The sequence below is a fragment of the Helianthus annuus genome, chromosome 5 (assembly GCF_002127325.2).
Source record: "Helianthus annuus cultivar XRQ/B chromosome 5, HanXRQr2.0-SUNRISE, whole genome shotgun sequence".
NCBI lineage: Eukaryota > Viridiplantae > Streptophyta > Magnoliopsida > Asterales > Asteraceae > Helianthus > Helianthus annuus.
Window position 1 is genome coordinate 173,419,824 of NC_035437.2, and position 12,500 is coordinate 173,432,323.

Here is a 12,500-nt window from a genome sequence, read left to right on the forward strand (position 1 = left end):
GCTAGTACCAACTTTTCCATTATTGAATATCTTGTCTCTGGGTCGTTGAGCATCTTGCTGATGTAGTAGATGGGTGTTTGAACCCCCTCTCGCTCCACTATTAGTACCGCACCTACCGCATTGTCCGCGGCGGATAGGTATAATATAAGTGGTTCATCTTTGCGTGGTGCGGTTAGAGTTGGGAGTTGTATCAAACACTCTTTCATTTCCCAGAAAGCGTTTCCAGCCTCTGCGTTCCATTGGAATTGTTCTTTCTTTAAACAGTTCCGCAGGGTCTTGATGAAAGGGTAAGACTTAGCTGCATGGTTGGTTAAGAATCTATTTAATGCGGCTAGCCTGCCGGCTAGTCGTTGCATCTCTTTCATCGTTGAAGGCGATGGCATAGTCTTGATCGCCTGAACTTTTTCCGGGTTTACCTTGAATCCATCTTTGGTTACGATGAATCCAAGGAATTTGCCTTCTTCCATTCCAAACGAGCATTTCCCTAGATTGAGCTTCATATTGACGCTTCGCAGAGTTTGGAATGTTATTTCGATATCGGTGAGCATGGTATCCTCTTCCATGCTCATGACGACTATGTCGTCCATGTAGATTTCGACACTTTTGCTGATTTGCCCGCGGAAAGTGTCGTTCATCAGTTTTTGATAGGTTGCGCCCGCGTTGCGCAACTCAAACGGCATTTTTGTATAGCAGTAATTTCCGGTAGGGGTGCGGAATGCCGTTTTGTCTTCATCCTCGATTGCCATCTGTACCTGGTGGTAGCCTTTGTAACAATCGAGGAAGCACTTCCATCGAAATGGTGCGAGGTTATTGACCTTTTCGTCGATTTCTGGAAGTGCGTAACAATCCTTGGGACAGGCTTTGTTGAGGTCTTTATAGTCGACGCACATGCGCCAGCCCCCGGATGGTTTCTCTACCATGACTGGGTTGGACAACCAAGTCTGGTACTTAACTTCCCGTAGGATGCCTGCGGAGAGCAGCTCTTCCACCTGCTCATGCATCGCCTGATTTTTTGCGGATCCAAGGTGGCGTTAGCCTTGGATCACCGGCTTGATACCTGGCAAGGTATTCAAGAAATGTTGCGCGATTTCGCGTGGAACCCCAGTCATGTCTGCGGGTGCCCACGCAAAAATATCTTGGTTCCTGAAGAGAAGCTGCTTCAGGTGCGCTCTGGTGTTGGGGGACAAGGCGTGGCCCAACGTGACCTTTTGTTCTGGGTATCTTGTATTGAGGACCCATTTTCCTGGTCGGTTGTTGGGGGTCGGCATTGCTATCTTGGTCGGATGCAGTTTGTCCGACGTCATGACTTCCCTGCGTGCATAGATTATCGCGACCCCTATTTCGGTTGGGAAACCGACTACAGAATGGGGTACGAACGTAATCATGTTGAAGTCGCCTTGGGATTCTCTCCCAAGGAGCACGTCATATTTGGAAGTATGAGGTAAAACCATGAAGTTTACCTCTTCTGTTCGTGTGTGCCTTCCGCTGGTGAGGCGCACAGGAAAAGTAATTTGGCCTAGGGGAAAGACAGTTTCCCCTGCGAACCCGACCAACGGGTAATCCACTGCTTGCAACCGATCTTTGTCTTTCTGATCGAACTGGTTGAAGCACTGCTCGTATATGATATCAAAAGTATTGCCCGGGTCGATGAATAATCACTCGGTGCAGTAATGAGCTAGTTGGCCTGTAATAACGACGGCGCGCCTGTCGCGCGGACCGCCTCAGAATTTTGGCAAAACGACTTGCTCGTCTTTCCAGTCATTGTCCGGTCTTCTCGCCGCCTTGCGCGGCCTTGCTTTGCCTCCGTTGATCATACGGGTTGAGGCCACATACATGGTCCTCTTCCCTGAGGAGGTGCCTTCGCCGTGGGGGGTAATACGCTTGGTGGGTTTTTTCCCACCGGGCAACAGATGTTGCAGCTTCCCCTCCTTTAAGTCTCGCTCAATCTCCAGCCGGAGACTGATGCAGTTATTTGTTGCGTGGCCCGAGTCCTTGTGATAGTCACAACAGAGAGTGAGGTCCTGGTTTTTCTTGGACTTCATCGGTTGGGCCGGTCGCAGAAAATGCGCGTCCGTAAGCAGGACGTCGCTTGGTGACTGGGTAATTTCGGTCCAGTTACGGTCCCGAGATTGTTTTTTCGTCGCCCGGTTTTCACGCTGGGCGTTGATGGTTGCCCTTGCGTCGGACTGGCTGTTGTGCGGGACGTATGGTTTGGAATCACTGCCACGATTCCAAGTGTCCCGGTTGCGCTTATTATTGCGCTTAGTCCTTGGCGGGAGGGCTGTCTTTCCACCTGCGGTGGTGCCTTACCAACATGCGGTTTGAGGGACCGCTGAGTATGGGCATATGTCTTGACTGCAGTCATGACATCTTCCCATTTCTTTGGCAATCCGTCCTTGCTAGAGAGAGTCATAACCATCTGATCATCTCTAACCGCAACGATGAAGTGGTTACGTGCCATTTGGTCGGCAACGTCGCCTATCTCTAGGCATTCTTTGTTGAATCGGACGACGAACGCTTCTATTGATTCGTCGTCCCTGCGCCAGTGTTCATGCCGTCCATGGAATCACGTTTACGGCGTCGTTGCTGGCTAAAATGCGCGAGGAACTTAGCTTCTAAGTCCTCGAATGAGGCCAGTGACGCGACTGGCAAAGAATCGAACCAAGCCCTCGCCAGGCCCGTGAGGGTCTGGGGAAAAATTGACACTAGGTGGGTTCGTCCCACTTGCCGTTACATCCCGCGCCGGTGAAGATATTTCTGTGGTCGTCCGGATCGGACGAACCATTGTATTTTCCGATGTATAATGGGAATTTCGTGGTGCTGACATCGGCGTTGGCGATTCTTGGGACGAACTTGGAGTTTTCGGCCGCAGATTTCGGCCTATAGGGCTGGCTCTCGGCCCGCTTCGCAGGCCTGAGGTATGTGTTGCGGGGGTGAGTGGGAGGAACGTAGTGCCGTCCTCCCGGTCTGCTGCTGGTAGCATGAGATTCCTCGCAATATGTATGGTCGTCTGGGTCAGTACGGCCATATCCTTCGTGATGGGACTGCGGTCCCAGCCGGCTTTGAATGCCGGAGCCATGGTGGGCTGTGGATTGCCGCCTGTTATCGCCTTGAGGGCCTAGGCGGCTTTGTATTGGGCCTCTGGCATGAGACCCATATGAGGAATCGTCCTCATCGATTGTGCGGACCTCACAGTAAGAGGATCCGCGGTCCTCCCGCCTGCTTCGGGAGGCTGGGCGTGAAGGAACCCTACCGTCGTATTGTAAAATACGACGCGCAGGGGTATGTGGTGCCGGGGTAGGCCCGGCTTGCGCTTCCGCGCAAGCTCGATTGTATGTTGTGGCCAGCAGGGCTGCCTGCTGGTCATACCAGGCATGAGGATTCATGTCTGGAGGGATCACAGATGCGTACTGTGAGAGATCGTGTCCAAACGTAAGGGATGCGCCCCCTTGCGTTGATGTGCCAATGTGGCCAGGATTTTGGGCTGGAGGAGCAGTCCCCAAAGGCCCTGGGTTGGTGGGGTTTAGGCTATCCTCTGAATTTTTGTTTAGACGATCTGACATGATCTTTTGAGAGGGAGAGGGATGTTAAAAAAGTGCTAAGAGTAGCGGTGGGCGCCAATGATGAAACAATGGTTAACCGGGCAGGGTTAACTCACTCGTCTCGTCAAGAAGGGTTAATCCCTTCCTCTCGAGGATCGCTGGCTAGATCGTCCGCCGGTTGATCTCCTGCACAAGGGAACAAACCGTGACTCGTAACAAGGAGGATGGGGTGGGGGTGCTACTTGTTACCACTCTCCGGCATGAGAATCAGTAGTCTGCTTGGAAAGCAAAGTATGATAGTAGTAGTAGTGAGGGAGTTGTGAAGAGATACCTCAAACCTGCTTTGGGGTTGGTATTTATAGCCGAGGAGTGAAGGAGGAGGTGGACGGATAGACTGACGACATGCTGCACCTTTGCAGGTGTGTCAGGCCTGTCGGTTGTGGAGGTGAAGCCACGTCAGCCTGTCGCTTACGTAGACCTGACAGGCGGCTGTCATTGGTGCTACTTGCTATGTGGTGTCAGTCCCACTTGCTGAGTGCACAGGATACGGTGTGGGCCGCATCGCTGCTTGCGGTAATTCTAGATGTTTCCGCGTCTCATTCTTTGATCAAGAAATACGCGAGATGCGGTGCCAAGTTGTATCGTCGTTTGTGGTTTGGTACAGGTAAATGTATGAATGCTTGATATAGTCTAAATTGAAAGTTTCGTCGATATTTAAAAAAAGATATGTGAAAGTTTAAAGTTTCCTTGATAAAAAAAAAAGAAAAGAAAAGAAAAGATATGTGTGTAGAGATTTGATTTTGAAAGAAAATAGAAAACAATTAAGCTGAATTTATTTTCTTAATTGATTTCTCAGTTAAACTAATCTTCCTATACTAATAAACAAAAATCTTTTTTTGGACACGTGTCACTCTCTGGTGCTTTCTCACATTATTTTCCTATTTATCTCTCATATTAAATAATAATAATAATTTAAAAAAATACTAGATAAGAATAAATATTTAGATAAGGATAAACGTTTGTTTTTATTAGGAGCATATTAAATAATGATAATAATAATAATAATAATAATAATAATAATAATAATTTTTTAAACAAAAAGTTAGATAAGAATATAAACGTTTATTTTTATTATGATCATAGTAAATAATAATAATAATAGTAATTTTAAACAAAAAAATTAATTAAGAATAAATGTGATTGAAATTATGGTAAATTAGGAATCAAATGTTCCCATTTGACATACACTTAATAATTGTATTATTATTTTTTTTTTCACTAGAATTAAATTATTATTCTAGGTCATATGGTTCTATCAAATTGTAAGTGTTTTTAAACGAATCACCATAATGGTAGGCATATGCTTCTAAATTGTAACTTTAAACCCGTCATTTTTAGATATAAAGAACATCACTATAATTGTAAACTTTGAACCCATCATTTGTCGCACATTGCATCAACCATGTATAAAGAAAACATTTTTTTAATATAACAAGAGTTAAATGCCCGGATAGTCCCTGTGGTTTGCCTTTTTTTCACCTTTAGTCCCTAACTTTCTAAAATTACTTCTATAGTCCCCAATTTTTCAATTTTCGTTCCCGGATAGTCCCTGACACGGATGAAGGTTAGTTTTTGATGTTAAGTGGGTATGAAATGACCAAAGTACCCTAATACAAAACAAAATAAATTAAAACTTTAAAAGAAATATAACACTTATTAATTAATAATTCAAGTGGACACCACACTCTTTATTTAAATACAATATCTTAAACCCCAACCCACCCCTCTCATTTCTTCTCCAGCCAAAACCACCGCCGCCACCTGACCACTCGTTATTTCGACAACCACCCCACCACTTTCTTCTCCAACCAAACCCACGCCGCACCATCACCACCCCCACCATGTCATGTTCTTTTATTACCGATCTCACCAGTTCCACTACAAACATTCTGATTTTGTAACACCTCGAAAATTTGCGTCCTATAATGTATTGACACGTGTCATAAGCTTGGACGTGTTAATGAATACTATAGAGGGACTAAAGTTGACAAACATAGAAAGTATGTGAATTCAAGGGTTCAAAATTGTCAACAATGGATAAATATGCCCTACAATATCCCTACATGATGTTTAAAAACCCTTAAACGAATGATTCATGTATCATACGAAGCTCATTGTGAAAGAAAGTGAGAAATTACAAACTACAGGGGTTAAATGTGTCAACATGTTTAAGTTGTACCTCTGAGTGACCTTTTAGCAAACCCGAAGCTTTGTAAAGGTAAATTATGCTCACTAGAATAAGTGATTAAAATTTCACAAAGTTTTGATAAAGAATGAGGAAGTTATGACAATATTCGTATTATAGGGGTTAAAAGCGTCAACGTTGAAATTTATGACTTTTTCGGGTAAACATAAAGTGACCAAGGACTTAACAAAGTAGGTTTAAGTCTTGGGGCCCTTATAAGTAAATGTAAAGGGGTCATAGTGCAAGAAACAAAGTTAAACTGACCTTTCGAGGAGCCAAGAGCCAACATGCAATAAATGAAAGATTTGGAATCAGATCTGAGGGCTCACGTGGCCCGCATAAACATTTTGAGGGCCTTACGCGGGCCGCCTGACGCGCCCAGATGCAGAAACTTGTTTTTGTTGCCTGTTCAGCCCATGTAAACGTCATATGCGCCCTTTAACCCTTCCAAGAGCTGCCTAAATGACTCCTAGAACCTTAGGGACATGTGTTGATGATCAAGAACCATTGGTAGTGTTGTGTGTCAACAATCCATGGTGATTAAATCACTATATAAAGGCCTTTGGTTGCAACTTTGATCATTCATCCATTCCTTCTTCATCTGATCATTTTTGGAGCTCAAGACCTTCTTCTAAGCTTCCCTAGTCGTGTATAGGACCTTTGTAAGTATGCTTGACCTTTCCTTATTGAGTTTTCGCTTAGTTTTAGCTTAGAAGTCAAACCGTCGTAATTAACGGTTGACTTAGCGATAAATCATTATTGGTCTAGTGATTTATCAGATCAAAGGTGGTTATAAGTTGGTAATCATGTGGGCCTTAAACCCTTAAGAGGGCACCCTCTGATTCCCATTCTAACTAGGTCAAATGTCGGGTCAAAGTTGTTTATAAAAAGTCAACAGAATGCTAAATTGCGATTTTATGCATAATCAGTAATATAGATGGCGTGTAACCTGTTTTAACACTCATATAACATGATAATAAGTATATTAACTAGTCTAAGCTTGTTTGATCCAACCATTTACCATTTTGACCCGGTTCGGAACCGAAAGTCGCAAAGCTTTGACTTTTGCTTTGACTTCAGTTCTGACCCGTTATGGTATGATTTAGATATGCCTTAGGACTCTCTTAGGACCAGGTTACATGATGGTACAACCCTCTGTGACACGTTCGTTGTTGTCCGAGTCTTTTACACATTTCCGTTAAACGCCTAAAAATTGACCATAACGCCCTTGTTACTTTAAAAACAAGAATTTGGACATGTGAAAGGACAATAACCTTAGTTACTGAATTCTAAGCATGTCCCTAAAATTTCATGTCAATCCGAGGTCTAGAATAGGAGTTATGCTAAATAGCGCAATTACGGAAACTTTAGTAATTAAAAGGCGCAATTAGCATAAAGCCTATCTAAGCCCAAATTTCGACACCAAACCTCTTACACACTGATGTAAAATAATATTTTGAAATTTTTAAAGATTTTTAATTATTTTTAACCTGCTCATAACCTGCGGTTATGGCATCGATTCGGTAATTACCGAATATACCCTTTTTGGACATAACTGGATTTCTACATGGTATTTTGACCCGATTCCAGTTGCTACTGATTTTAAATAATAAATAAAGTATTTTGGACTTTATAAACTGTTCGGAAAACTCAGATTTCCTGTAGAACTCGGAAATCTCTTTTATAATCTTTAAAAAGACCGAAATGCCCCTACGGGGCGTATGTTGGATTTAAACTCGTTACGGGCATTATGGAAGGTATCCTACTAATACCACAACCTCTTTAGAGCATATTAACTTAGGAAACCTGTGTAGGACTCTTACAGTTACCCGTTACGCCTTTTGCGCGCACGGTTCGGCTTATGTAACTAGCTTACATAAACTAGCCGAAACGGGTCAAACCTTATCATCGTTACTTCAAAATCCAGAGTGTGGTTGTTATACCCATATAAAACAAGTCTTCAAACTTGTTGGGTCCAAACCACATTTCATTCCCGGTTTTCGCCTTTCACGCGATTAAACCGTATTTATCCTTTGAAACTGACCGGTCTAAGCTAAGGCTAAATTAAAGACCCGTTAGGAATCTAATAGGTTAATAAAAACCTTCGTTCCAGATTGAGAGCCCTAGTAGAAGTACTTGCGCTTGCTGATTAGAATATACGGCTGAGTATAAATTGCTTTTGCTAGCTTAGGTAAATACTTTTAACTTATTTTCCCTATACTGGCTTGGGATACGGTACTATAATAATACCGCTTGGTTGGGTATTGAATGTTTAGTCGGATTGTGATTAAATTATTGAGGTAACCCGCTTTAATCTGTATTATTTGAAATAAAAGCCTTTAGGGGTTAATGACCATGTCCCGGATATCCCTGACATCATTGTATTATAAAATGGCCACGCCTTATGCACGAGGTGTAGGCATACCCCTGACAGTGCATAAGGGAAACGGTATCTCACTCTCTTGTGGGCCTATACTTGTGGCGTGTCTGTTAATCTTGACTCGGCGTGTCTGTTAATCTTGACTCGATTTCTACATCGGGTCCTGAACGTACAACGAACATGTAAATCTGTATACAAGATTATACAGATAATTGTCCCAAGTTATAAAAGATATGTTGTGCCTTGTGCATTCAAATCAATTTTATTAAACCTTTTCAAATGAGTCGGTTAATTGTATTTACCAGTGTAAACTGACGTATTTTCCAAAAAGGGTTAAGTGACAGGCACTGAACGTAATTGGCTGGAAGCTCAGGGCGTTAATAAGGAATCTTGCAAGTTCTAGATGCCTAAAGTCTGTTGAACAGTTTTCTTTTATTTGATCCGCCTGTGGATCCTTTACTTTCCGTTGTAATACTTTGACATTACTTTATATTCGGAAGGTAATTTATTTATCTTTTGCTTCCGCTGTGCATTTATATATTGTGTTGTTTGACTATGATGACATCAATTACGTCACGATACTCCCCACCGGGCCCACCGGTGATACGTGGAAATTCGGGGTGTGACAGGTTGGTATCAGAGCCAACATTGAGTGAATTAAACACTAGCCTTTTGTGTTTAATCTCAATGACACAGTAGCACATTCCTTAAAAACTTCTGAGTCTAGACTTGACATAGGAATACTCTCAATCCTAATCTGGAAGTTATTGCTTCCAATTATTTTTTATATATTGGATACGTCGCCAAGCGAAGAAGCTGTATTAGGATTTCTCCTCATCCGGAGCCTAGAAATGCTGAGCTTCGTACCGCAGCTAGGATAAAACGTACATCCATGGAGAAAACATTCAGAGATAAAGTGAAAACTTCTTTTGCTGAAGATCGTATCTATGATAAGTCCTTATAAGGACATGTTTATCTTTTAGTCCCTTCATGGACAACATCATTCCTTTCAAGTCCCGTTAGGGCAATTATGTACTCCTTTTATCATTTTGTATGAATATAATATATCAAATAAATCAAATTATTATCCCTTTTCATAATTGATCTACCAGTATAAATATTGAAAGAATCTTAAAGGGGTAAAACCTAGCTTGAATGTCATTAAAGACCTAGCTATGATGGAAAAACCTGTTTAAAAGAGATTCAAATTCTCGTTAACATCCGCAAACATGTTAACACTCCTGACGACAGTAATACGATAAAAATTACACTTGTCATCTTTACATTGGGAAATTCCAAACCCTTATCTAGCCTAGTAATTTAGAATCATGGCTTAGATCATCAAATGAAGATGATCATATTATAAACATCCATTAGTGATGAAGTGCCTACGGGCCAAACTTGTTATCCGATAAGACAACGACCGTGGTGGTCTTCGACCCCCATCTAAAGATGTTGGACTACGTCCAAGCATAATAGTTTGTATGATCAATACGATCCTGACTGATATCATCAAATAAAGATGGTCATATTATAAACATCCATAAGTGATGAAATGCCTACGGGCCACACATATCGTCCTAAGGGACAAGTTACAGTTGATGTCTTTGACTCTCTGTCAACAAAAGGTAATGAAATATGTTCAAACCTTAATGCCTAGATTCTCTGAAATCATGGCTTATAAATTAAAACAGTCCTTGTGACTAGGCCTTTTTGCACCACTTTAATGTCCTTAATGTTTTATAACTAGGATAAATTACAATGAAAATATAACTAACAAATTAACCAATATGGTTCATATTACCATGGTTGATGAATCGTCAAAAATGATGATTCCAAAATAACCTCTGAGTAAATGATTGTCATTATGTATCTAGCAATCAAGCTACATGGCTGGATCGGATGAGGTCAACAGCCATCCGAGGGAGGATAATGATGCTCCCAGAGTTAATATAACTGGTGCGGAACTGCGGGCATTAATAGATAATGCCGTTACACAAGCTCTCGACAGACAGTATGATGAATCAAGTGATACACACTCTAAGACTCTATCTGTGGCTCGTAGTAAGCCCCTTTCTAAATCACACGATTCGAAGGAAGACGATGACCGTAACTCGTCAAACCAAAAGAGTGTCCCGTCTAGACAGGTGGTGCTTTATCAAGAGGCACCAGTTAAGACCTGCTCATATAAATATTTTGTCTCCTGCAAGCCCAGAGACCTTACAGGAGAAAAAGGAGCCATCGATTGCATGACGTGGCTCGATGAGATGGACACGGTTGTTGACATCAGTGGATGTGCAGAGCAAGACATTGTGAAGTTTGTTTCACAATCTTTTAAAGGAGAAGCCCTAGCTTGTTGGAGGTCACTGATCCAAGCTACGGGGAAGATCCCTTTATACAACATGACTTGGGATCAGTTCGTTGCTCTTATCAAAGATAACTACTGCCCTCAACACGAAGTTGAGAAAATTGAGACTGAATTCTTGGCATTAGTCATGGAGAACTTAGATTGTCAAGCATACCTTACAAGTTTCAACACTATGTCTCGATTGGTTCCTTACTTAATCACGCCAGAACCAAAGCGTATAGCTCGCCTTATTGGGGGTCTAGCCCCAGAAATAAAGGCAAGTGTGAAAGCATCGAGACCTGCTACGTTCAGGTCAGCGGCCGACCTGTCGCTATCTCTTACACTTGATGTAGTCAGAAACAAGGCAGCCAAAGCCTCTGAAGACGGAAAGCGTAAAAGGGAGGAGGAGGATTCTCATCGCTCCGATAAGAAGACAGAGAGGAACTCTGAGGATAAGAAGAGTTCCGGGCTTAAGAAAGACAGCCAGCAGTCGGGTGAGAAGACCAGGTGTGAAACCTGTAGGAAATACTACCTGGGGAAATGCAGATTTGGATTTCAGCCTCTGCCTTGTGGGATTTGCAAGTCTAAAGAACATAAGACGTTGGAATGCAAGAAGTTGAAGGATGCAACCTGCTACGGTTGCAACAAAAAGGGGCATATAAAGACTAACTGCCCTAGAAATCAGAAGAAGCCCGAAGAAGCCAAGAGATCAAACGCATGAGTCTTCAGGATGAACGCCCAGGAGATGGTGCAGTATGATAAATATATAGCAGGTACCTTTCCTTATCAAGCAGTTATGCAGAAATTAGTTGCTACTGGCACATATAATTCTATAATGAATAATGATTGTTGAGAACTGTTGTCTCCGCCTGTTTAGGACTCCGGTCATTTAATGCGAAATGGAAATTTGCAGATGATACTTAAGAAAACGCTCCAACAAATCTTAGATTGATATTTGTATCTATTAGGAACTTCTCTTTTCTGATACCCTGATGACAAGCTTTCAAGCTATCCAAAATTCATCAATATAATAAAGACAGAGGTGACATTATGATCCCCTGTCAAAAAGATGATGGATTAGGTCCAAACCTTAAATGCCATTGATGGTCTCTCGTGACCTAGGCTAAACATAATGAATATATATATTAAATAACATTCATTAAAAATGTTAGTACTTTATTGGCCTATATGGTCTATAGATACCATGGTTAATATATATTAAGGCAATCAGGATGAAGAATAGCAGTTGTTGGATTGCAGCTAAGAAATTATTTTATTGGTGTTAGGAACCAATATCGAGTATGGCAAACTCAGATAATACAGTCATTGATCGTGTTATGAATGATGCGACACATGCCAATGATGCTACGATTGTGAGCCTTAGAATTTCTGAAGGTGTTCTTCAAACTATGATAGACGCAGCTGTTGGGAAGGCTGTGAAAAAGGCTATGAAAAAGTTCAAGGAACCCCAGGCTACTCGCTCCAAATTTTATCTAGGACCACATTTCCTTACTCATAAGGAGGATCTTGTTCATGCCTCAACTGCAAAAGATGAGCTAAAAAGGAAAAGGGAGGAAAATAACTCCTAGAGCTCTATGAAGAAGAACAAACAAAAGTCCAACCAGAAACCAGTATGCAAGACCTGCAAGAAGTGCCATTATGGGAAGTGCAGGTTCGAACCAAAATCCCGATCACAACCAAGGGTTTGTGGGATCTGCAAATCGGGGGAACATAAAACGTTGGACTGCGAGGACATGAAGAATGCAGTCTGCTTCGGTTGTAATGAGAAAGGCCACATCAAGACCACGTGCCCTAAATATGTCAAAGGAAATGCGGAAAAAAAGGAAAGCCTAAAAATGAAAGCGCCTAAATACCTGAGCTAGTTCATAAATAATGGCCTCAGGTACATTCCCTAATTTTTATCAGAAATTTAAATACTAAGAGTTTTTATTTTTTTGGTTCGAATACCAATAAATCCTTCATAAA

The 12,500-nt window shown here is 42.0% G+C and overlaps 1 protein-coding gene across 1 annotated transcript; it reads left to right on the plus strand.

Annotated features, from left to right (window-relative positions):
* Positions 1-10,662: 10,662 nt before the first annotated feature.
* On the plus strand, positions 10,663-11,235 carry LOC110944128. Its single transcript, XM_022185843.1, has one exon. The coding sequence runs from the start codon at positions 10,663-10,665 to the stop codon at positions 11,233-11,235; it is 573 nt and encodes a 190-aa protein (XP_022041535.1).
* Positions 11,236-12,500: the final 1,265 nt, after the last annotated feature.

Bases quoted from the DNA above. Each gene is read 5' to 3' on its own strand.
- LOC110944128 (XM_022185843.1), top strand. From the start codon at position 10,663: ATGGAGAACTTAGATTGTCAAGCATACCTTACAAGTTTCAACACTATG.